Source organism: Numida meleagris, chromosome 6 (assembly GCF_002078875.1).
Source record: "Numida meleagris isolate 19003 breed g44 Domestic line chromosome 6, NumMel1.0, whole genome shotgun sequence".
In the NCBI taxonomy this organism is placed as follows: Eukaryota; Metazoa; Chordata; class Aves; order Galliformes; family Numididae; genus Numida; species Numida meleagris.
Genome location: NC_034414.1, coordinates 27,858,331 through 27,885,292, shown reverse-complemented (window position 1 = coordinate 27,885,292; position 26,962 = coordinate 27,858,331). Strand labels below are relative to the sequence as shown.

At 38.8% G+C, this 26,962-nt stretch overlaps 1 protein-coding gene across 4 annotated transcripts in view; it reads right to left on the bottom strand.

Annotated features, from left to right (window-relative positions):
• Positions 1 to 26,962, bottom strand: part of MAP3K9 (mitogen-activated protein kinase kinase kinase 9) — a 61,265-nt gene that overhangs the window by 26,292 nt on the left and 8,011 nt on the right. For all 4 annotated transcript variants that reach the window (XR_002440180.1, XR_002440181.1, XM_021401334.1 and 1 more), the window contains exons 3-5: positions 11,737 to 11,917; positions 5,155 to 5,303; positions 2,106 to 2,281 (exon numbers count right to left, since the gene is read on the bottom strand). Coding sequence is in view for 2 of the 4 variants with exons in the window: in XM_021401334.1 (XP_021257009.1) it covers positions 2,106 to 2,281; positions 5,155 to 5,303; positions 11,737 to 11,917 (506 nt within the window). In the remaining 2 variants the exon portion in view is untranslated. The remainder of the gene's footprint in view (positions 1 to 2,105; positions 2,282 to 5,154; positions 5,304 to 11,736; positions 11,918 to 26,962) is intronic.

Below are 26,962 nucleotides of genomic sequence, written 5' to 3'. Positions count from 1 at the left end.
AGTAGAGGGGGACCACCACCTCCCTCTCCCTGCTGACCACTCCTCTTTTAATGCAGCCCAGAACATAGTTGGCCCTCCGGGCTGCCAGCGCACACTGCTGGCTCATGTCTAGTCTCTTGTCCACCAGGACCCCCAAGTCCCTTTCCGCAGGGCTGCTTTCAAGTACCTCTTCCCCCAGAAGACTATATGCTATGCAAATTCCTATGCTGAGTTATCTTTGTTTAATACACCTGGTAACTGTTTCACTGCTGGTGTTATAACTGAGAAGCCCAACAGTAATTGTTAACATTAAAAATAAGAGAGAGAGCTTCAGACTACATACTTCAGCAAACATCTTGTCTTTGTTTCTGTCAGGTTTGTGTTTTCCAGGCTGTGGGTGCAGCCAAAGAGGATAAAATATAATAAATATGAGTACTGCCAGGGGAATGATCCAGCAACTGTTGTAGTTAAAATCCACCTGGTGAACAGCAGGGAACGAAGCTCCTAGCAGGAGTAAAAAGAACTGTGACCATCAGTCTCAAAGAGAAGAGGCTAAGTGAAAAGAATTGGAGTCTTTTCTTCAAGCATACTGCCAGAAAGAAAGCAGAGCTTGCCCCATCTGTGTTAAGGTCCTTACAGACATTACAGATGTTGTTATGAAGTACTGCAGTCACTCACTGAAGTAGTAATTTTGTGACTTCACTGCCTCTCCCCTAAAAGTAAATCCATAATAAACAGCCAACTTGATTTTGGCTCAGAAGTTGGGTTTAGCAGACAGAGAAAAAGGATACCTTGTGAACAGGGATAAAGCCTGCAATGATTTGAAAATAAAACATTTTCTATGCACCTACTGTAGCAGCTTTTGGAAGAAAAAGAAAAGCTACTAGGCGTTACCTTGCTGCACTGTGTAGTTTGTTGGCATAAGTTTGTTGGAACAGCTCTTGAAAATCAGAAACTTCAACAGAGAACAGAAGACAAAACCAGTAGTAGCTAGACTGCTGTCATGTTTTGAGCACTGAGTCCAGTACAAGAAAGACACAGAGCTCTTGGAACGAGTTCGGAGGAGGGGCACCAAGATGATCAGAGGGCTGGAGCACCTCTCCTATGAGGAAAGGTTGAGGGAACTGGGCTTGTTTAGCTTGGAGAAGAGAAGGCTCCAGGGAGGAGGAGAGGTCGCTCCAGGGAGGAGATGTCTCTCCAGGGAGACCTCACTGTGGCCTTCCAGTACTTGCAGGGAACATATAAACTGGAGGGGGAATGATTCTTCACGAGGGTGGATAGCGATAGGACAAGGGGGAATGGTTTTAAGCTGAGACAGGAGAGATTTAGGTTAGATATTAGGAGGAAGTTTTTCACTCAGAGCGTGGTGATGCACTGGAACAGGTTGCCCAAGGAGGTTGTGAATGCCCCTTCCCTGGAGGTGTTCAAACCAATACCAGATGTGGCACTGGGCAGCCTGGTCTAGCAGTTGGCGACCCTGCACTCAGCAGGGGGGGTTGAAACTCTATGGTCTTTGAGGTCCTTTTCAACCCAGGCCATTCTATGATTCTTCCGTAGCAACAAGGAAAGGAAGTTTGATAGCCTATTCAGATACCCTGTTTGTGAGGGTGGATAGTGATAGGACAAGGGGGAATGGTTTTAAGCTGAGACAGGAGAGATTTAGGTTAGGAGGAAGTTTTTCACACAGAGGGTGGTGACGCACTGGAACAGGTTGCCCAGGGAGGTTGTGGATGCCCCGTCCCTGGAGGCATTCAAGGCCAGACTGGACGTGGCTCTGGGCGGCCTGGTCTAGTGGTTGGCGACCCTGCACTTGGCAGGGGGGTTGAGACTCGATGATCTTTGAGGTCCTTTTCAGCCCAAGCCATTCTATGATTCTATGATAGTGGACACTATCCTCACTACAATATTAGAATAGCAGCTAAAGCTACAGATATTTATTTTACTTATGATTCTGTGCCAGCATGCATTATAACTCACCATTCACTCAGGGACTTATACAAGCTGAAGCACATACAAAATTAACTTTGAGACACCCTAAAAGATGATTCCCTGAATAGGAAGTATTCTATCAAACAGAAGAACTACAATCCAAAGAACACAAGCAAGGACTGTTTTTCTCTACTTACCTTTTCTTTGGCTCTGAGCTGATCAAACATCTCTTGGATCTCTTGTTTCCAGTCTTCCTGAAGGGAATGGAAGGAATCTTTGGGCATTTCAAAGAAACCAGACTCTTCTATGGCGGTGAGATGGCCTAGGATACTGGCAAAGGAAGGTCGTGAGTGTGGGTCAGGATTCCAACAATCTAGAACAGGACAAAGACAAGCAACTATTAAGCATCTCTTATCAAGAAGGCTTTAGATGATGAGTGGTACTTCACTGATCCCCAGTGGCTGAGAATGGCATATACACTGTGTTACCTCATCTCCCATTTCTCACTTTCCTTGACTATTGTGTGATCATAAATCAAGTGTGGAATTTTTAAATTGTATGTGCTCACAAAGTATAGATGATATTTAAGATGCTTATACACAGTTCTTTTATCACATTTACATTGCAGAGCTACCAGCCATACTGTAACAGGATATCTATTAGAGCTCCTTCTAAAGCTAAGCTGAGTCATTATGAATCTCTTCCACAGAACTGAAAAACTCTCCTGCAAAGCAGCCTGGGCATACTTGAGTAAAATACTGGGCACCTTGAGTGAAAACACAAGATTTAAGTAGATTATGACAATAGTACATTTAGAGTTTTCTTCTTTTTAATGGTTTTTTTTTGTTATTATTTGTGAAAAATTTTATCAATAAGGCTCTTTTTTTCTCCTTTGATTTTACAAAGAAACACAGGTAAACAAGATATTTTATTAAACAATCTAATGTACTGACTTAACCAATTACAGAGCTATAGAAATACAGAATTTTAGGTACCCTTATTACCACAAAAGGCAACTCAATTCGTGATGGTATGAAAAGGTTCTCCCCTCTTACAGCGAAGGAAGCTGAACATGGAAAAAGAAATGGAAATAGAAAACACTACAGAGCAATATTTCAATCTGTGAAATCAAGATCATGTTTTTAAAAGTTATTAAATCAAAGATTTGACTTAGCAATGCTTTTGAATATGAAATTATTACTCATTCAATCCTCTCTCTGACTTCACCACTATTTCAACTCCTGGAGAAATAATAATTTACTCATTCAATATTTTTCCCTACTGGCACTTACAAAGGTTATTCTTCAACACATATCCTCATTCTTTTTAGTACTGCAAGATTCTAGCACGTCAAACTTTAACAAGAACCAAATGGGAAAATTTAACATTCAAACATTTCTCAAAGCTATGGACAACAGCTTTCGTGTACAAGTGGAAGACATTAATATGTGGGTCTCTCTCAATATGCTAATACAATCATTGCTTAGAATGGTCACTATGCTTGAGACATAAATTAACACATCAAGAAGCAAGAATAACATAAATGTTCAAAAGTTTCCTAGACTTCACTGTTGGGGAAAAAGAGCAGTATTATTAAAAATTTCTAGTGATGTCCTAAAAAGTGTTCACTTAATTCTATGGATTAAGATACATCAAGGAGCATCTGTAATTAAAAAATAAAATTTCACAAAAATCTATGCAGCTGCTGAGGCTTCTTTTTGCAGATCTTTTCTCTGCTTTGATTTTACTCTTACTGACATCTGGCATTTGGGAGCTTTGTTTTTGAAACTGCTGATATCAAGATGGTATTTAAGCATCCAACCAAGTTCCGGGAGGCATAAGCTGGAACACATTCATCTTTGTGGATTTCAAATTGTTTCTCTTACCAAAACAGAGAATGAAGGATGTTAAAAGTACTCTGAAGGTCCCCCGCTGCTGACCAATTAGCAGCAATGGGTGATACAGCTGGACTGTCAGTGGCATAAACTCTGCCTCGCTAGCTCAGGTTTTAAGCATGGCAAAGCAAACATGACCCAAAGTAAAACAAAATGCTGCGGCCAGCCAAATGCATGAATGAGTGAGCAAGATAACTATGCAGGTGGCCCGTGGCTTTTTTTTTTTCCCAGGCCTAGATCTGCCATTATTTGCACTAATGAGGACAGCCGAAACACACAAGTCTTTTCTGTGAAGAGGTAAAGTTCAGCTTTGTTTTCTCACTGACGACCACCAGAGGAGTCATTCAAAAGCAAAAGCAGCATTAGGGGAACAAGAGTTCACAGAGATGGGAAACAGTCAGTATGAAAAACAGTTCTGGTGAAGGGGCAGAGAGTAATTGTTCTTTTGTTCTCTTCTTCTCCCTGCACATGGAGAAGCCTAGCATTTCAGAGCCAAGGGTGCTTATCCCAGTGCTCCTGGGTTCAAGCACAGGCCATATGCCTCTACCCAACTTTTCCAAGAGACTGCATTATTTTTAACACCATCATCAGATACATCGCTTACGGTTAGGAAATTCAGGGTTCCTTGTTTTAGGGAGCCATGCCAGAACAAATGACCTTGGCAAAACACTATGCTGTAAGTTTCACAAGCTGGTTCCAGCTGCAGTTTCTTGCTCAAAGTTTCTTCCAACTTTCTACAGCTGCAACTTCGTCACTGTTTACTGTCCAGTAGAATATCTCCTTTTTAGCAAAACAGTATGTGAGATTTTCTACTTTAATTTAACTGAAGCCTGTCATCTACAGAAAAGAGAAGTGAAAAATACTCCAAATGCAGAAAAATCCACCAGAAACATTTTCTTCCATGAAAAATTCCTTTCTTGGGGCTAAAAACACCACTGGAGGCCACAAAACCTAAGTTCAGTGTTCAATGTCTATTATTCTATGATTCCAAATCAACCTGACAGTGGCCAGAAAGGCGTTCAAACTATGACCTCCAAATTAAGTTGAAGGTTTCAATCTGTATCAATACGTCAAGTCTTGGCATCAGTGCATTTTCACTACAAGAAAACAAGCTAGATGATCACAACAATAGCCCTCATAGTAGAAAACAGATGGGAATTTCACATATCGTTGTAAGAAAAAAGCTGTTACAGCACATGAACAGCTATGCTGGGGTCCCATAATTACCTGCAGCATCAAATAATCCACCTGACTAATCTATGCTCTGTTGTTGGTTTCAATACCTAGGGAGGCAATGCTAAACAGCATGCTAGGAACAGCATAAACCGTACTAACCATAGAGCAGGCTTACCTTCCATGAGTTTGGCAAAAGGCTCCGGACATGTGGAAGGGATTGGAAGAGCAAGCTTATTCATGGCAACACCGTAGGCTACTGCAAGACCATCAATTCCTCGGAATGGCACTTCCCCTGTTAGGAGCTCCCAAAGCAGCACACCATAACTAACAGGAAGAGAAAAGAATATACATGTTTTAAATGCATTTTAATGCATTCTTTGCTAAGCAAAAAGACAGCACATGAACCTATCAAGATGCCTCTGGTACACTGAAGAATTTACATCTTTTCTGGATAAGTTCATTGTGGCTGTCAAAGTGGCAAAGTGCTTTATTTTACCTCTTTTTTAATTTTTTTTTTTTTAAGTGAAGACTTAAAGTAACTCCAGCATGTAAATTAAAATATTTTTGGAAGTGTGCTAACATCTACACTGACATTCAAAAATGTACAATATCTCTGTCGATATCTCTGGGAAATCTTTAAGGATATTGAACAGATTTACTTGTAAAATCATTTTTCGTTCTTTTATCATCCACGTATGTTATACATGAACTAGACAGATAACCTGTGGGAACTCTTCACAATTAATATTTGACTAAATTGCAAGAGAGGAATGTGAAGAAAAAGCTTCTTATCAGAGTGAGAATGAGAACTGCTGAAATGTGAGGGCCAAATAAAGGTCACTTGAGGGGTATTTATTTGTAAAAAGCTGTGTATCAACTTTCCTTTTCTTTACTGCTAGCATTTATCAAAAACCCCAGTGAAACTGTCACGTAGTAATCCAACAATCCTAACCTCTACGTTCCTAATTCTGGATTTATGATGTGAACAGCAAGAAATATTAAGTAATATCAAGCAATAAAACCAGGAATTCTTCTTATTTGATAGTGATAGCAATAAGAGGAGAGAGGTTGTTAAGTAACATAACACAGCAGATTATTCCTCTTGAATCCTACAGTCAAAAAGGAAAAATCCATTATTAGCGTACTCACCCCCTCATCAGTCAGTTTTAAACCCAACAGCTGCACAGGAAATATTTATACTTTTGCAGTTTCTAACTTTGCTTAGGTTTAAAAACAAAGTAAAAGAGACTTCTGTAAAAATCAATTGTCCTAAAATGAAGTAATTCCATTATCTGAATGTCTTCACCTGTTTACAACATCTGATGAATTAATGACTAAACATGAATTGTAATCATTTCTCTGACTAGACCAAACCTACACCTAAAGCACTCAGGAGTCCTGCCTTACATCTTTAAGGTAACTTCTGCACAACTGCAAAATTCTTTTTCATATAACATAGTAGCTTCATTTTCTAGAGTTCAGGATACGATGCAGTAAACCATCCAAGTAAAAATGGACATTGCTAGTCAACAGCAATACATTAATTTTAAAAAGTAAAACTAACTCAGCATATTTCATTTTATGTAGGTCACTCTGGAAGTTATGCCTCCTATTTATTTCCATGGAAACTACTACAAAGAGCATAATCACGTACTGTTTGATTAAGTAAATTTTCAGCTACAAAGCACTATTTTTCAGCATCGCCACCACTATTAACTATGCATCTTTGCCAGCAATGAACAAGATGCTGTGCTCATAAAAAGCTGCACCAGTGGAGTTGACACACTGTTTCACAACTGCTTTCATGGTGCCGTTGCTAGAAAAATGTACTCCACACAGTCCACCTTTCATGCTCCCAGACAGATGGAAATCAGAAGGCACCAAACCTAGACAACTATACAGTAGGTGTGGTAGGTCAGTCTAGCCAAGACTGAAGACCATGGAGCACATTGCCTCCTAAGCACACCTGAAGATCAAATGAGCTTTTCCTTTTAAAAGCTCCCTGAATAGCTGTTCCATGAAACAGTAACCTCAGTAGCTAAAACATTCATCTGTTCTTCACGGCTTGAAGTGCCATTTGCTCTATCCATTTGGAAGCAATCATTTTTCATCACCACAATCTATTTTCGCCATCTACCCATCCCACCCCCACCAAGCCTTTTTCACTGTAACTGTTGTCACCCAAGTTGGACAATCTTATTGCTACTTTTTCCTATTTAAACGTGAGATTCCAGTTGCTGGGGATTCCATTTTTACTGCTAATATAGTTTACTTTTTGAAAACAAAATATTTTTTCTATCTATGCAACCTTTTGAACTTTTTTCCTGCATAATTCATACTTTTCATATTATAACATCCCATTGATTATTTCTTTCCATCATAGTTTCTTAATTTCTTCTTACAATAATAGTCTCACTTGAAAAATAGAAACAGGAGTTTAAGGACGTCAGATTTCATTTTTCGCCTCCAAGGATGCACATAAGGCACACTGAAAGAAAATGAATACTGGCTCAATATATATCTGTCCTGTTTAACTCTGATTGTTCACAGTACTCTTCAGTTTTGACAGTTTTGAGAGTTTTGATATAAAAAGTTGACTCTTTGGTAGTTTGTTCAATTACTTCACCACTTGTTCTGGATAAAGCAGGAATTAGAATTTCCCTTTGTGGAATTGTTAGGAAAATGCTACTGATGTGCTCAAAACGTTTCTTATGCAGAGTATTTTTTTTTAAAGATTAAATATAATCCGTCCATTTGTTTTTCTAATATGACACAAGACATACATATTGCAGGAAAGCAGTTTGTTTCTAGCAGAACCTAATACCAGCTCTTCCTGACTAGAAGCTGACTACTAGTCAGCAACTAACCAGGCTGAGAATACTGCTTCCACATAACTAGTGTCATTTTAACAAAAATCCCAAGTGGTTAAGCAACAAAAGAGGAGCTGCTGTAAAGAGTGTTCTCCATTAATTCTCAAGCAAAGGATTGGGAATTATAAAGCAAAAGAACAGAGACAGAAGAGATTTCTATAAAAAGGCCATGAGAAGAAAGAATCAATGAATTGTACTCATTCTCAACTGGGAGGAAAGCTCATTTATTTTTCCAGCATCCACTAGTAATTTTTGGACTTTAATTACAAATTGAACCATGTGATGCACACCATGTGTTCGAGTCAACTGACACTTGTATGAATAATTAACTATTTCCCAGTGATCCAGTAATCCCTTAAGCCATTTAACATCAGGTTCAATCCTACAAGTTGGATTTTGAGGAAGGAGGAGGTTGGAGGTCTGCAGGATTTCACATGTGATTTTGCCACCTCCCTTGCCAATCCGTGAACTTTAAAAAAACCCCATTAAATTCCTCTCACTGCTGTTGTTCAATGATATTTCCACTGTAGTTTCCTTTTCTGCCTTGCCCTTGGCGCAGCACCTTCTACAGTAAAGCAACTATCAACACACCAAGGAGACCCGAGCAGCAACCGAAACTAGAATATAATTTTTGCTAAGACAAAAAATTGAACTTTGTTACATTTTAATGGTAATTAACAGTACTTTTACATATTATTCAACTAGTAGTTCCAGAAATTACATGTAGTTATTTCACAACGGTGAGTTGTGTATGATTCTTTCATGTGAACTTCTAACAGTATTGCTAGTCAACAGTTACCTGCCAGGAATTGGTGTCTTGTCAGTCCTTCATTTCACACAAAAGTTTACAGAAGCCTGCAAGCAGCCAGCTGAGGATGAAAGCGCTTGCCAACAATTTATTCAAATGAAGTATTCTAGTGACCAAAGTATCTAAATCACTGAGTCCATGAAATAACTCGATCTGCTAATCAGGTATTTTTAGGTAGCTTTGGTATTCCATTCCCAAATGGAGTTTCAATTCCTAATTACTTAACTGGTCTCAGAGTAGATTAATCTTAGAAGTCTCTGAATTGAGGAACCCTAGGAACTCAGATGAAGGTTGTAAGGTTGTGCCTTATCATCTTCGTATCATATTAATAACACTACTTTCTTTTAAGCTGCACAGGTCAAAATTGAAGTTGGTAGTAAACCAAAAATTTAAAGGACATGGAAATTTGAATTTGATTCCTACAAACATCGGCTTGCTGTGCGATACTGGATAAACTGTCATATCCGTACTTCAGTTTCAGCCCAGCGAACCCAAAATGAATTCCTAACTCTCAAACACATCACTTGACTTACAAATACTGTCTGACACTTAAAGAAAACGGTAGCTTTTGTCCTCTGTGCAATGTAAGCACTAGGCTTCTGTTACACACCTAAAATTTATGGGTGCAGCACAACAACTTTCAAAGCAACACAGATTTTCACTAGCAAGATTTTCAAAGTGCCATTATCATCAACAAGCTTTACAGTAGCCAATACTGCGGTGATAGTGGTGATAGACATCAACATGTGGAAGCATTCCTCTGCCTTGTCCTGTTCTTAGCCAGCCCACCTGTAGAGTGGGGATTCTTTTTTTAAAAGAAGGTTGATAAATTATTGAAAGGAATTGTACAAATGTGTTATTTATGATGGAATAAAAGACTGACTCAGGAAATCTCAGTGCTGGCAAGCACCTTTGTCAGCAGCTACCTGCATTTGTGCAGAGAGAACACATGCACAACAAGATTCTTGTTGAAAAGCTGGGCAACAATTCAGCCAGTAGCATTATTCTAACAAGCTTTTTTCTTAAAAAAAAAGTATTGAAATAAAAGGTTCTGCAAATGTTAGGGACAGAAGCATTCCAGTTTTGCTGATGGTGCACAGACTAACTAGAAGGTGTTTTATCAGGCAGAAGGCTCCCTCAACGCCAGTGATTAACCAAGAGGTTGAAATGGACAAGAGGAAGAGCAAATCTAGGATTAAAAACAGGATTAAAAAACTTCACCCTGTTCACAGTTTCAAGTTGCACCCATGGGTGGGGAGAGGATTTATTACACACATGCATTGCTACTTTAATAAAAATCAAGTGCTTAGTCATTTCCACAATAGTAGTGATTGCACTGGCAAGCATCTACATACATGCTGCAAATACCATGTTCTTTTCAGCTTATTTAACTATGATTCAAGGTTTTGGCCGCCTCAAAGGAAGGGCTTATTCAGAAACAATATATCATAGCACTTTTAATGGTAACAACCCCCTGTTTAAGGAAAATTATTGAGAGGAATTCAACTTGTTTTCAAGGACAAGCTGCTAACTATAAAGAAAAGTGATGAAAATTTTAGAAATTTACTTCTAAGAAGCTGAAAAATATTTGTACATGATTTACAGTCTAAGTCGGTCAATTACCAAACTGAGATTTTTGCACAAATGTAGAAGCTCTTAAGCTACCCTCACAAAAATCCTGAACTGACCCTTACAATTCTTACTTTTTTATTTTTTAAATGAGGCCATATTGGAGCAGAACATCTTCTGATCTGTTCAGTATGCCTAGACTAGTACAGTTAGGGTCACAGAGGAACTGTTTTCAGCTTTCCTTCTCCCTTCCTCCCTCTTGCCCTTAAAGGCCATTCCTGACACTGTTTCAGAGGATGAAATTACAAACCAGTACTGTCAGGTTTTTAATTTCTACCAGAATTCAGAGTAAAAGTCTGGTTATTTCACTGTTCCTCCGAGATTACTAACAGGGGTTTGTACATTTAATGATAGTCTGAAGTCAATCCATACCATTACTGTGCAGAACAAGCTCACATTTATGCATAAGGCAATACATTATCTATTCTGCATAACTAAATAAGGAAAATTAGAACCCTACACCAAATATCTTCCGTAACAGCCAGACAATTCTTCCAGCTGGAACATTTCTTAACCCTGACAGATTTCATAGCACACTCACACTTTTGCAGGAGCACTGATGACCAGTGAGAGATTCTTTCTGCTCTAAAGACCTAGCCACCTCGACATTTCAATACCTCTGCCCCACACAGGAAAACAAAACAAAATTCTACCTTCTTTGTTTCAGATGTTTAGTGCTAAGTCTGTGTCTCACAGTATGCAGAAAAGTCATTATCCTAGGACAACATTATCCTAGGATTTACTGAATTCTGGATTTAATTCACTTAAGAGTCACAATCAAACTCTACTTTTGTAAGTCTGTGGGCTAATCCTTACTAAAGTAGCTCCTATCCAAAGTAGTTCCTATTCTCAAAAATCACAGTGCCTAAGTGGAAAAGACAACACACACAAATTACTAGTTATTGATCACATACTTAGATTGGCCTGCAGAAGAGATGTACTGTTTTATGCAAAAAGACTAGGAAGTTAGAAATAATTCATAAGCTTATTATGAAAGTGAAAAACATTGCATTCAAGCAGAAACCACAGGGAGAACTTTGTGAAGTACAGGGCACTTGTGTACGTATCTATTGTGACAGATTACTACAAAACTAAACGAACTTACTCTTGGTAAAACATTAAAAAATTAACAACTTAAAACTAAGCTGAAGTACTTCGTGTCTTTATGTCATCCAATAGTTACACAGAGGCTACGAATCCTAGGATGATCTGAAGGTAAATGCAAGGAAGAACACAAATTTAGAAGCATGCAGGAGGTGATCCACAAATTCCTACGGGGAAAAAGTGTTTACAATTAACACCAAAGTAGTCTCAGACTCCGGTAAATGGAAAGCCAGTGGACAGTTTTCTTAAGCCCAGAATTTTAATATTTGCTTTATCACCCATTCTCAAACAAAATAGGTTTCCTAGCAGGTCTTCAGTACCCAATCACTTAATGCCAAATCAATACCTCCACACATCGCTGCCTTTGGAGAACATGGAGGAGCGGATGACCTCAGGAGCCATCCAGGCATATGTCCCAGCTGCACTCATTTTGGTAGTTTTATGCCATTCCCTGGCCAAGCCGAAATCCGTGATCTTCAATATCTTGTTGCTCAGATCTCCATTTTCCACCTTTTCGAGTATCAGTACTGGAGAAAAGGGAAGGGAAGGGAATAAAAGGTATGCAAAGTAAGGCTAGTATTTCTGTAAAGAGGTCTTCCTGGAGATCTCTCAAAATTTAAGATTCTCCCTGAGTTTTGGTTATTCAAACATATCGCCTTGTCACAAATTATTTCAAGCTAATCTTTTCATCTGAAAAGTGAAAATCTGTCTAGCAAATAACTTCAAATTTAAATGGAATATCGAACCCCAGAGAACGTATATGTAACTATTTAATACAGTACCTAGTGTTTTTCTGTATAATAATTCTCTGCTAAGATGAAGTGAACCACTGTAACTTCTAGAAATCCAGATAAGGGAAGACGTTTCCTAATTAATCCTCTCTCAGCAAGCCAGTAATAGAATCATTTTCTTGAACTGCTTAGAGGACTTTTTTTTCTTTTAATCCAGATACACACACAGGCTGGATATACCACTTGAGTAAATGCATTAAGAGCGCAAGCTCTTTGTGTGCTTTTTTTTTTTAAAAAAAAATTCCTCATTAAAAGATTGGTGAACAGTGATAACGCACCCAGACCAAAACTTCATGAACTCTCCCATGTTACAGACCCTCTCCCCCTGCAAACTTCAGTGAGGAACAAAAGAACCACAAGGCGTAGAGGTACAGAAGCTAGCTTCGTTTGGCCCTCCCGTTCCAGCTAACTTTTTCTACTATTGTTTCTAGCAGCTGAAGAACTGTTAACAGAAATTCTCAGCAAGTCTCTCATTGATTGCAGGAGTGAACAACTTTCCTAAGATACATGCTTTAACTTTTTCTTTTAGCATGTACTGATTGTGCTTAAATAACTGGCAGAATAGTATACATTAATTTTAAATTTAAAAGCAACAATAGAGATATAGTGAAGTTGTAAAGAAAAACTTTGAAACCAACAAAGAAAACCTTGGGCTTTGGGTATGTTCTTGCTTCCATCCAGAAGCAAAAGCAACAAGTGAATCTGCCCTTCACAAGGCAGATCATACGGCGTGAATCAGCTCAATAGCAGGACAGAGGGCCAAATATCACAGTTCAGCTGTACATACCTTCCTCGAAAGAGATTATTTAAATCTAATTACCTTTCTCTGTAGTAGATCTAAGAAAATAATTAGTACTTACACAGACCTTTTGTATCCATCAACTTGTTCTTTTGTCAGATATAGGCTGTAAGATAAATTACCATAACAAAAGACCACAGAAAAGGACAATAAAAGAGCTGCATTTACTTCAAGTCCTTAATTCCTTAGTTACATCCTTGGTTCCCCTTTTATTTCCCCGTAATAACAAACTCTGCAACCTAAAATTGCATAAATTAATTTTAAGAATTATAGCTCTCTCTAGCATCTGTTTCAGTTCTCCTCATCCCAGTCAGTACTAACAGGCTCAGTTCTGACTGCCAGCAATCTCCCTAGCCTGTCAGATTTTCAAGCCCGAAGCCTCAACTCTCCCTCCTGCATTCACTCAGTTTTCAATGAAGTATCTTGTAAATAGGTGAAATATCAATTCCTTTCAGTTTCGCCCTTAATCTCCTTTACGGTGAACACAAGCCAGGTTGCTAGGACACCACACACACATTTCATTCTTGCAGATCAATATGGCCTCTTTCTTGTGAGCTTGATACATAACCAGTTACTGCCTCTCATTTAAAGCTTTTAGTACAAATCCTCTTCTGCAAGTACTATATATTCTGCACTTATTAGAATCTAGCACAGAATGCAGCACAGATAAGATACTCCCCACACTTGCAGCAGTTGCAGAGTTAACTTACCTACCCTACTATCTGCAAATAGATGTGACCACTCAGGGCAGAACTGTTGCTAGATACAGTTATTTTTGATAAGTCAACAAAAACATCCAGATAGAGAGCATCTATACCAAAAACCCCAGCTAACCTACCTGTTGATTAGCAGCAAATCACTAACACGGTGTTTGTTGCCCAATGCACGTGCAAAGCAAAGCACCGAGGCTTAAACTAAGTTGTTTAACTTTACATGAGGGATATCTCATGGAACGTGTACGATGGAAATAATAACCCAGAAGCACTACATAAATTTACATATGTTTCAGGAACTGAAATTGAATTCCTTTGAATTTGTCCTTCAGAAAATAAGCGCTTGCCAGTGAGGAATTCATACAGCTCATGTGAACCCTGCTCAGCAAGCCAGCCCTTCCATATCACAAGCTGTCCCAGCTGAGAGAACAAGGAAGGAATGGATCCAAATAGGCCCTTATAACTCCTAGCAACATCTGCCCTTGATCAGGCAGTCATGAAGACAAATGCACATCATTTAGGTATGTCATTTGCACTACTAGAATTTTAGTAATAACTTCATGACAAGGACTCTGAAGAATCATTACTGTTAATGATTCAGTCCCACCGTTTAACTTCTTTAGAGCCAGCAAAATGCTAGTCCTGAAAGACAACAGACAATGAAGACACTTTAGGGCTGAGCTTAAAGAGATGCCAACGTACAAACTAAATACTGGGCCTCCTCTTATCTAGGTAATGAAGATTAGTCTTCTTTCTCAGAAATGAGAATGCCTATTGAGATTCTCACATACCCTTTAAGAATACCTACTGTGCCTTCGAAGAAGTGCCAAGGATACCTTCACATCAGCCTCTTGTGAGAAAGCTGCCTGAAGTACTGAGAAAAGTATGCATCACACAGAGGTGAGTTAGGTAATGAGTTAACATTTATTGTTGACAATAAGACAGACTAACAGGAAGAAAAGTGTAAAGCAGAATAAATACAAAGACCATTTGACAGGACTCTGGTGCAGTCCCTAGTCATTCTGTCTGACGTGACAGCAAGCCAATGAACTATGTATTACCAGAGCTGAGAAAATCTGTCTTTTACTGTTTCCAGTACTTTTTGACATGACTGCTCCATGGAGCTCTAGACAGTGTAGGATTAACAGCTCAAAGGACAGAGTTAAGACCGCTGTTGGTCTAATGAGACCTTTAAGGACAGTTCTAAAGGTGGAGTTTCACATTAGAATATTAAAGTTTTACTAGCAACTCAGGAATTTTCACTAGCACGCTTAGGATTGGGATGATACATGTCTAGGTCTATTTTGTGTCCATAGAGAAGTAGTCACTGCACTGAAAACATCAAAGCTTAAAGCTGCAAGTTTTCTTACTGAAGACCGCGCTAGTTCACACAACAGTGGTTGGTTTTGACCAGGCAAAACAGAAGTGTAAATGGATTCTGAAGATACACAGACAAACTAAAAACATACAAATTAAATGCTAGTCAGGTTTCAACTCTGCCATGAACTATAAAACCAGAAAAGGGCGGAAGGCAAACGATGAACATTTTTGTAGAGACACAGTTCTGTCTTGCATACATGAAAGAGATGCACACCTCCCATAGCTTCACATTCAAAAGAGGGATTTTGTCACCTTCGCGCTCCATTCCTTCTATCCCCACAGATGATTACAGTGAAAGTTAGCTTGAATGGAACAAACTCAGATCATCTCAGACAGTAGTCTTCCCAGGCTCCCATCATTACCTGAAGTGACAGCCTCTCCAAAAAGGGCTTTGAAGCCTAAATCTAATATACATACCCCAAATTACTCTCTACAGAAGCCACTTATGACTAGAGGCACATCTGTGTCAAGTTCCAGACTCAAACCGTGTGAATCTCTTCTCAAGGGCTGCTATAAGCAATTTCAATTAAAGAATCTTCAGCATTGAAAGACTTGGAACATCAGATGTTAGACAGCCATCTGGTAAAAGTCACTGTACTCATAGCTGCAAGATTGTCAGTGCTCTGAAATTCTTTTAATTAAAAGTTTCCAGAAATATATTATTCTATTAGAAGGACAGCTGATCTAAATCAGAATGGTATTGTTGTTAAATTAGTCTTAAATAAAACCGTCCTTGGTACCACATTGGCAGCTGGGATTCATAGTTCATTGCATTTCGCACTACCTGCATTAACGATCAATGAAACATTTGAAAAGTCAATGGTAGATATCTTTGTGAAATGCACAAAACCTTTCTGCAAGAAGGAACTCATTTTCAGATATTAAACAGCTGTGTTTTCATTACTCATGCATCTACCAGAAACAGATAAGATAGAGATACAAAGGCAGTGAAAAGGCAGGGGTACGCAACTTGATATCATTTAATCAACGTACATGTAAGAATTCTGCCTGCATTGTCAGAATTCCCAAAGAGGGCTAGATAAGCCACATCTAACACATCAATATTCACTTCTGCTTCTACGCTGTCACAGTAAGCACAAAATTGCCAACCAAACTGAACTGGGAATATTCTCAACTTTACGTTAGCGTTCCATCCCAAATAACTGCAGTGTTGCTATAATCGTAATTCTATTTAACTCAGTTCCTTACTATTACATGTTTTTGTTCCCTCTAATTATCCCAGAAGCACTAATTGGTCCAAGTCTCCTTCCTTCTGCCACAGAAGTACACATTTCTATCCTTCCTTTTGTTTTCTTCAGCTCTCTCACACCCACTAACTCTTCCACAAACACTTCTCTATATAAACAGGAAAATATTTTCACTGAATCTTTCAAGCTGATTGCTTAAATATTATAAAGCTTTATTTAGGTTCTAAGCTGCTCACTTTACAAAACCTCAGTAAGACACCTCCTATTTTTCATCCTGCACTATACTGCCTCCAGTATGTATGAAAAGAGGCATGTTACTTTCACAGAAGGAAATTTTCACAAGGTTTTCCACAAGAGAAATTAAGAAAATTATCTTTGGCAACAGTAACAGCTACTGTTCTAATTCTCTTTTATTACAACAGCAGAAGGCACCTATCAAACACAAACTTCCCCTGGAAGGCAGTAACAGTCATTTTTTTTTCCCTACTTGTTTCTTTTGGGAGAGTTACTTTGTTTTTCTTTTTTTACTTTTGGACCACTAGAATAAGTTGCTTTTTCACTCTTCAGCAGGCTGAAGTACAGGAAGGAGCGGGTGGGAAAAAATAAATACTTGCACCAATCCATTTGCTAGTAACATCAAAGAACTGGTAGGAAGTGGCTCCTCATTTCATCCCACGGTCAAAATTCGGCGGCAGTGTAGCAAAACAAGGTTATATCATCTCTTTTTCTGATTTTTGGTAGTGCTGCACAGAACACACCTTCAATTATGCTCAAGTTCATTATCACTTCAAAAGCAGTGTTCCAGGAGAACTATTGCAGAGTCATCGCTTATAGTAAAAAATAACACATTTTTAGAAATGGAAGTAGAAAAAGCATCTCCTGCACACCAAGAAAATAGAGTAAAAATCCTGACTTGAGAGAAAACTGATTAAGACTCAACAAGGAAAGTAAGATTCCCTTGTGCTGCCACATGGTTAACCAAACTCCCCGTCACCCCAACACTTTGTGACACAGCTCTATCAGCAGCTTCCTGCTCCCTTCCCCAGTGCATATTATTAAGAAACAGGAGAGAAATCAACAAATAGTTTCTTTCATGGTCCAGCTTACAATTCACTCCAAATTATTTGCCTGTACCTGATGCTACTCAGTCTGGCAAATGAGAATAGAAATCTACCAGCCAAGGAACATCAAGTCTGATGGGTTGACAATCATTAAGTGAAGGGAGGTTAAAAAAAAAAAAAAAGAAACAAGGGACTGAGTACAATGAGAATTAAAAACATACAGGAAGAAATAAAGAAGGAAGCAGGCTAGAAAACCAGGATCTCTACTCTGGGGGTAGGGAGGAAAGCTGGTTTGTTGTCTATGATACACTGGGATTATCACTGATTTAATGGATGATTGATGGCTTCGTATTTAACCTCCGTATATAACTTTTCTCCAACAAAGACAACACAAAATTTTAGTGCCAGCATACTTGTCACTCTTAAATTCTACAGCTCAGGCAGATCATGAAACAGCAGAACTAACTAGTGACAAAACAACACTAAGCTGTGCGTCCCACTGTTATATTTTGAAGTCATCTTCGTTAAGTCCTCATAGCTGTTGAAGAGATGCCTGCAATTAACAGTACCGCTGACATGCTTGAACTTTGTGCTGTACTGTCTTGGAAGCACTATCATCTGGTTACACAATCTAAGAGCTAGATGGCAGCAATAGCAGTGGGTGGGTGACACCAATGAGGAAAGGTTATAAATAAGATCAGAATATCATCTCTGTTATTTTACTTGATGCAGAACTATTTAACTGTAATAGTTAAATCACTAGTAGCCATCCAACTATTTGCAAAGACTTAATGAAGTTTATTCCCTAGTCTCCCACGCCCTTATCTGGGCTCATGCTACGTTTCTCCTTTATTCTCACTGCTTCACTATATCTATTCCTATTTTGTTAGGTTGTAAAGTGAGAAGACCACTACTTAAGAACTCCAAGGCTGAAATAAATGACAGATGAACTTAAATAGAAAAAAAAATAGAGCTACTTACACAGAGTCATTCTCGAAATAGTACCATGAATTTTTGCTGCAGTTAGATGTTTCCACCATTTCAGAGAAACTCAACCACCTATACAGACACAACAGCCTAGTAACAGAATTCTTCCCCCCAACAGGCCTTTGTTCATCTATGCACATCTGACTCACTGTTACTCTATGATCACTGTTTTTGACAGCAGTAAAGGTCAGCAAGCAGCTACAAAGGGGAACTAATGCTTACCCTGTAATAGCTGGAACGTGAAAGACTCCTGCTGCAGTTGAGCACTCATTGTTAGTGGGGATATTGGACACATTTTATTTCTTGCTCTATCATGCAAACAGAATAGATCACTGTGGCTTCACTTAACAAAATGCAAAAAAAAAAAACAGAAGTTTTATCAGATAGCAGATCAGCCTCAAGCCATTCATTTCCTCTATTTAGATAATTCACGAACTACAAGAAATATCAAATGCCAGGTGAAAGTTTTTCAGAAAGAAATGAACAGAGTAAAATCCTTAAGGAAAACGGTACTGTTTCATTCTGAGCTCTTAAATGCACAACATAACCAAAGTTTCAGTTTGAAAGTCACAAGACTTTTCCACTGAAGGATTTAAGAGCAATCCACGTCCCTATAAGGAAGCACTGCCATAAAACTTCTCTCTGTCAGCAATACAGCAGAAGTGTCCTCAAGTGTAAGAATTGAAGGAAACAGGATATTCTGATTTCTTTTCCAAAGGAAATTCCAAAATTACACCCCCCCCCAAAAAAAAAAAAAAAAACTTTACACAAGTTTCAGAAGTCAGTTAAAGTCTGGCTGAAGGTAAACCAGGGGGGAGAAGTCTGATTAATATTAAAGGATCCAATCCAGACTCTCTCACCTAATCCATGGCAGAACATGCCAATACACTACATGAAACCTTGTCTTGAACGAAAGCTCTTCACTCGACCTTGTGGGTTTTCAAATGACTTGTTTTCCAGACTACAGAATACAGTTATCCAAGCTAGAACAGCTCTGAAGGCACTTTCTGAAAAAATCCCCTCTGAGCAGAGGCTCCACAAACACAAAGGTTATATGCTACACTTAAATTTGATTTTCCTCTCTGACACACATGCTGGAATTTCACCATTAGGGCAGCCAATTTCAATTTAAAATATTTTTGTGCTCATCTCCCTACAGTCTAGGTAGAATCTTCACTTTGTCCAAGTCCACTTGACTGTCTTACAGATCTATTTTCAGTCCAAACATTTTCAGCTACTGTAAGGCTCTGAAGTTCATTTCAATGCAGTATTATTTTTATTCTGGAGACCAACTTAGAAAAAAAAATGACAAGTATCTTTCATCTCTTGTATTATTTTCACTTTTATCTGACAAAAGTTAGAAAACTCCACTACACTCCGAAGAAATGCAAGACATTCTGTCAATTCTTCAAGGCTCTTATTTAGAAAGTACTACAGTAATAGCAAGCATTCAGTACAGAGCCATAGTACTAGAACAATCCTTATCTGAACAAGAAAATTACCTATAGATCAAATGAAAATGCTTTTGCATCGAAGAGGATGGCTTCGTTGAACTTCCTATGATTGTTCCAGTCCCACTCTCCCCTCCCATAAATAAGCAAAACTTCCCAAGATAAATTCCAGCTCAGATGGCGTGGGGGGAGGGAAGTGCATGTCAGGTAACTAGAGGAAAGGACAACCTCAGTAAATTTCTTCACGTTGCTGCATCCTCTGAGATGCATGGTCTCAAGAGTCAGAAGACAGCTAATAAATCTGCAGTTCGACTAACAGGACAAAAAAGCGGTGTCATTGGAAGAGGGACAAGGAACTAAGATTGCTGGGTATTATTTTTTTTAATTATTAAATCCTATTGGCAGTACAAAGGCATCTTGTCTTGAGTACAGAACTAAGCTTTTGGGAAAGGATTTCAAACACTCGCTCCAAAATAAAATCTTCTATTGTAGTGGCTTGCCAAAATTTAAATTGTAATTTTAGCTGTACCCTCCACTGTCAGCCTGCACAGCTTTGCTTCACAAGTATCCAGATAATGAGCAATCTGCTCCTGATCCCACATTCAAAGTACTTAAAGTGATTAACAGATCTGCACGTGGACCGAGTCCGGGCTTTCCACATGCAGCCTTCACCTACCTTCTGTTGGGTACTCTGTTATACATTTCAGAAGGAGTGCATCTTTATTGTCTGTTTGCAGTGCAGAAGGTTAAGTGTTGCTGCGTAAGATCCTGTACACCACAGAATTCAAGTCCTGCTCAAAATTCTACATCTTAGAAGGCAAATCAAATAACATAATTATTGCCTCTAACTAATAAGGAAATATTTTCTATTATTAACCGTTATGTAACATCACATTAAAATATATATGCACACACTTTGGAAGGAAAAGCATTTTAATTATTGGCTATGTGAGAGTTCAGTAAAGCCATAAAGCTGGCCAACTGTCTTCTTCTATCAACCTAGAAGAGGTGATGGATGTGACAGCACAGCAGTTCTCCGATTTTAAGCCGTGCAGTATAGTAACTGTAAAGAGCTAAAGCATAAGGGGGAGGGGATAGGAAAGGCCTCCAGAGCCATAGTATATTTAGAACCCATCCTTTCTCCTAGCCAAGCTGAAAAAGTCTCATCGCCTTAGTGATCCAGTAAAAAACACTTTGAATACTCCCAGAGAACACTCAAGTGACTTTACTGGAAAAATGGTGCTGTTTGACTCTGGTTTCAGATTAAATCCTACCACACTGCTTACATCGGAACAACCTTCTTGTTCAGGCTTGGATTATTTTACTCTTCATTATCAGTTAAATGCTCCAAAGAAAAATATAACATCTGTACCCAATACAGTACTTTGCCAAATTGTATCAATTTAAAAGCTTGCAACAAATCAAGTATAAGAACAGTATCAGGCAACAGTAAAAAAAAAAAAAGAAAAATAACCAACAGAAACAACAACAACACAATACAAAACAAGAAAAGCACAATCCCATGAATGACATTCACATTAATTGTTGCTCAAGAGACCTTCCGAAAAGAAGTTTAATAATAATGTTGGTTCAATAGGAGTCATTTCCAGACAAACAGAAACATGAAACTAATGATGGGAAAGGAGCACAGAGCTGTTTTGCTTTGGCTTCAATTAAGACATCTCTATGAAGCAATCAATAAATACCAAGTATCATTAATTCCCGGAACAGATAGATACTCCACAACCTAGAAGGTAAGGGAGCCCAAAAAACTCCATAGGCAGCAGCAAAAACACACAACTAAAGTTTTTGTTTTTTTTTTTTAAATCAGACTTTAGTACAAGCATTAAGAGAAGCATATTTCCGCTAATCCAAACAAATGTAAACTGGTTCAGAGATGCCCAATCAACACAAAACTAGAGCTGACTACAGTAAAATCCAGACTTCCTTAAATACTGCAGCTTTACATTAAGCTGAGTAAAAGAAATTGCCAGCTGTGAGAAAGAGGGCACTCCTGCACTGTTGCACAAGTCCACATAAGACAACAGCTCATACCTTCAGAAGAGCTCCCGAAGACCATCAGAAAGCTGTGCACTTTTTGAGGCGTTAGATTTTTTTTTTACTTCTAAATTATACTCTTTAACCAGAGTGAGCTACAAAGCAACACGATGAAACATTAGGCATGTCTCTCAGTTGCCAGATGACCATAGTTACATCAGTCACACACTATGTGAACGATTACTAACAAACAAACAAAAAAATCAAATCAATATATCATTTCACAACGTAAAAAAATCAAGGGCAACATCTTTTCCTAGGCATATACCCGAACAGGAGAAACAACAGGAAAGCCTAATGTCTCATCCCTGGAGGTGTTCAAAGCCAGGTTGGATAGGGCTTTGGGCAACCTGATCTAGGAGGAGGTGATCCTCCTCACAGCAGGGGTTGGAACTAGATCAACTTGAAGGTCCTTTTCAACAGAAGCCATCCTGTGATTCTATGGCTGTTGAGGCCATCGTTCACACGCATCCCACAACATCTTTGCAGCAATTATTTAACATAGTTCAGTTGGAAGGGACCTTCAAAGACTATTGAGTCCAACTGCCTGACTACTTGAGTGCTAACCAAAAGTTAAAGCCTCTTACTGAAGGCATTATCCAAATGCCTTTTGGACACTGACAGGTGTGGGGCATCAACCACCTCTCTTGGAAACCTGTTCCAATGTCTGACAGTCCACACAGTAAGTTGTTCCTGCCGTCCAGTCTGAACCTCTCCTAGCATAGCTTTGTGCCCTTCCTGCATATCCTATCAGTGGTGACCAGGCAGAAGACACTAGCACCTCTCCCTCCACTTCCCCTCCTCAGGAAGTTGCAGAGAGCAACGAGTTCACCTCTCAGTCTCACTTTCTCCACACTGGACATCCCAAGTGACCTCAGCCTCTCCTCATAATGCCTTCCAGCACTTTCACTGTTCTCCATTATCAGCAATTCTTTACAGTGCCCCTGAAACACTGCAGGAATCCCCAGTTTAAGCACAGTAAGTGTTGCAATAAGCAAAAACTTAATGGCAGAAATATTTCCCTCAGTTACTAGTAAATGGAGCTACACTATCATTTGCCACGCATAGGCAGCAAGTCTGTAAATCAGCTAGGCTGAAGTCACACAAGATTTAACTGAAGGTTTCCAGCCGCAACACAAGCAGCTAATCCATTCACAATTTTTAACAACCAAAGCAAATTCCAGAAATCTGTTTGAGGAAGCAGAGGAATATGTGGCACAACTGGGATCCTACCTTGTATCTCAAAATGACCCAGAACTTTAGTACAGTGTTCAAAGCAGATTGGATTCCCAGATATGGGATTTCAGAAAAATTTTCAAATCTATATACACATAAGCTGCACCATGCTGCGATTGACACCACAGTGACCATTTTGCAGGCTGGGACCCAAGGATTTACTGTTATCCAAGTAAGCATTCTTCTCCCTTATATAAGGAACACTAATGAAATCAAATGATGTAATTATAAGTCATTATACATTATGATAGTTTCTCAGTGCATGTTTTTGTTACCCCTTTTTCATACCTGGAAAACCTTTAGATCTGACAGAGGCTGCATTTAGCTTGCCATTAGCAGTCTGGCCATCAATAAGCAATTATGAAATATCCAAGACAATTTTGGCAACCTTCTGCAAATCAAAGTCACACCAATCTAACTGAAACTACCCTAGAATCAGAAACATATACCAAAAAGCAGCTACCTAAATCAAATGCTGTATCTTGTGATCTTTCTAATAATTTAAGGCTTTTTCTGTCTTGTCATAAAGGAATATGCATCAACTTTAAAATAGACTATTACCAAAATTAAGGAAATCATCCTCAGTGACGATTCACATTTCAAAGAGCAAGATTACGCTTAACTTTTGATTCTTCAAGAGTAAGGTTGTTTGCACTGGATATGTTAAAATTATTTTAATAATTGTTTGATGAGAAAAGCAAACAGGAAGCTGCTGACAGAAGTCTCTCAAAGTACAAATCAAGTTGATTGATGTGGGAGCAACACAAAAAATAATGCAGATGGAGGTCATCCTAGCTTCCCAGAAATTCCACAAAGCCATTCTCATCTTATTGCTTCAAAAGAAATTTCAGAAAACCAGATTTATCACAGCTCTGTCACAGATGGTCAGCTACCGAAGCCAGCAGATCAGAACACAGATGCTGAGGTACACTTCCTGCGTGATGGGGGTTGAGCCTGCTCATATCTGTTCTACAGTTCCACATGCACAATTTGGAGAAAGCACTTAGTATCACAACACTTGGTTATCTTTTTCTTAGGACAAACTACCCTGTATGAAACTACACACAGCAGCAGAGAAAAATGGAAAGAATATTAGCTAGGTTTTTAAAAGTTTAAAACAGCGTCACTTCCAAAAAATAAGAGAAACTCTTTCCATTCTTGTCTACAAAAACAGGGGATTTCATGTATAAAATTGTGTTTTTGTTGCTTGGTGGGGTCAGAAGTATCTCAAAGTATTCTTCTGCATATCGGAATTATTTCACAGTCTTTCCTTTTTTGACCCAGCTTCACAGTGAAGATAACAATTAATATTCAACTAAAGCAAAACATTTCCAAAACGAAAACATCTCCTCACAGAAACCTACTAACATATACTGAAAATAGTAAGACTGCAGCATGAAAGCACCTGTTACATCTCTCAGAAAAGTAGTTGCACTCACTTAGGAATGCTAAAATAAATAATTTTTTTTTTTTATATGAAGTAAACTGTCCCCCTACTTCTTTGAATTCCCAATGTCACAACTGCTTCAATTAGAATTGCCTTCAGGTATAACTTATATGATCTGAAATAACAACACATGAAATTAATGTATTGCATTCTATTCAACAAAAGTTGTAAGATTACTGCCATAAATTTCATCACCATACTATTGCATTCAGAAAGGTATACAGTTCTTCGGAATCTGTTAACCACAGTACAAGTGATGAGAACATCAGCACAAAGACTGATGCTTTGGGGAGACAAAAAAAAAACCAGAGAAATCAGAACTACGAGCTAAAAGCACCATTAGCAACATGTAGCATGTCCACAAAATCTGATAACTGTAGAAGTGTAGAATCTCATAACGTGAGGGAAAGCACAGCAGAGCAGCAAGGTCCTAGGCTGCAGCAAGCGAGGATTTGCTCAAATGCAACAGCCATGGGCACAGAAACAAAGGAAAGAAGCTGCTTACCTTCAGAAGACCTCAGGTATGCAGAGATCTCCAGCAAGATACTCTCACCTCCCCTGCCAACCTTCAAGTGAGGTCTGGGAAGGGATGGATCCTGGCTCCAGCCCTTCCAGTCACTCAGGCACACTGCATGCAACTGAGCTCCCCTGGGTTGGCCCTGCCTTCCCACCAGGTGCTCAATCACATGTTCAAGCTGTGACATAGCATTTCTGCTACAAACCTAAAAAGCCACCTTTAATCACCTCTAAGAGTATACTCAGGCAGTATAAAAGGCTTGATTTTACTGTATGGACTATTTTAAACTATATTAATCTCACAGCTTTTGTCAAAAAGATTACTTTTATCTCACTTTCCTCTCACAGAAGGACCAATCAACTGAGGCCAAATCGATAATTCACCCAGCATAAAGTACTCAGATGTCCTTAAAATAGTTTCACTATGCTTTACACAAAGCATTACTCACATTCATTTCATAGCACTGACAAAGGAAATCCATTTGGGTAGAAAGTACAACACTGAAGAATTACTCAGCAAATTACATTGAAGTGCAAGAAGCAGTAATAGCAGTGCAGACTTGAAAACTGCTCTGCCAACATACATTAACCAGATCCTGATAAAACTTTCCTCTGTGATGCCATCAGATGGAGCAAGAGGTTTACATTAAGCATTTTTTCTTCTCAGAAAAGACCAACAGGAAGAAAGTAATTTACGAATGGATAGGGATCCCAGCACTGCAACAAGGAATGAGATAACTAATCACATATTAACAGCATTGCCATGTAATATTCAGGTCACGTTGCCCTGGGATTGGACTTGAACTAGTTGCAAACCATCCTTGATTTTAAAATTCTGACTGTAGTTTAAAAAAAAATAAAGAACAATGAATGTTTTAATTCCTAGGAACAACTGTTTAGAGACCATCACTCAGCTCTATTAGCATTCTTATGAATAGAAAAAGGCTTAACAACTGTATAAAACTAATAATCAAAGCTATAGCAGACTCAAGAGATTTTCAGAAAGCTAGAGATTTGATTCTCAGGATACCACAGACTTACCTTGCTCCTCCTAGTAGGTGATGAGGTGAACACCTCCAAAGAACAAGAAGGAAAGGACGACCAACTCGACTGAATCAGAACTGCTGGGCTTCATTCTGAGCTCTGTCCTTACCTCTTTCTTTGACCTTGGACATGCCACTTCCCTGCTAATCTGTGCCACTCTGTGGAACGCAAATAGCAGCTTTTATAAAGCATTTTGCCAAAGTAGCATGAATACCCTCAGCAAAATCTTAGTGCTGTGCAAAGAACAACCATATTTTGCTGAGACAGCTAAAAAAAGAGCAAAAACGCTGTTGCTAGTTCTCTACAGCATTAGTTAATGGGCATTATTCCTCTAACAATGCTGGCATATCTAATGCTGGCAGACAAATAGAAACAGCTTGATTATTTACAGCACTTCACTGAAACCAGCAGGACTGCCCTTTTTGATCTTAAGCATTACATACTGAACACTTTCCTGTGGCCAGAAACAAGACTCCAATCAGATGAGAAAGATGAGAAAGGGAAACGCCAAAACCTGTTCTAAACACAATGATGTTTCCTTCAGTAGGCATTCCCTACTGCTTTTTTTTTTTTTTTTCCTCCTATAGCTCCATATTTCCATTATTTAGAAGCCTCCACACTGGGAGAGGCCTACTAACAATTCTGTAGCAGATGTTCAGTGGAGCACTGATATGCAGGGGAAGAGGCAAAGGCTAACAATATCACCAGATGAAAAGAAGAAAGAAGTCAGATGATTCTGTCAACAGATTAAAAAAAAAAGATTAATTTCTTATTTAGAAAGAATTGAGTCTCTGGAATCAAATGCCAAGGAAAAAAAAAAAGATTCATCCCCTCACAGCAGAACTGAACAGGTTTCCTGGGTTATCCTCTTTCTATCCTGT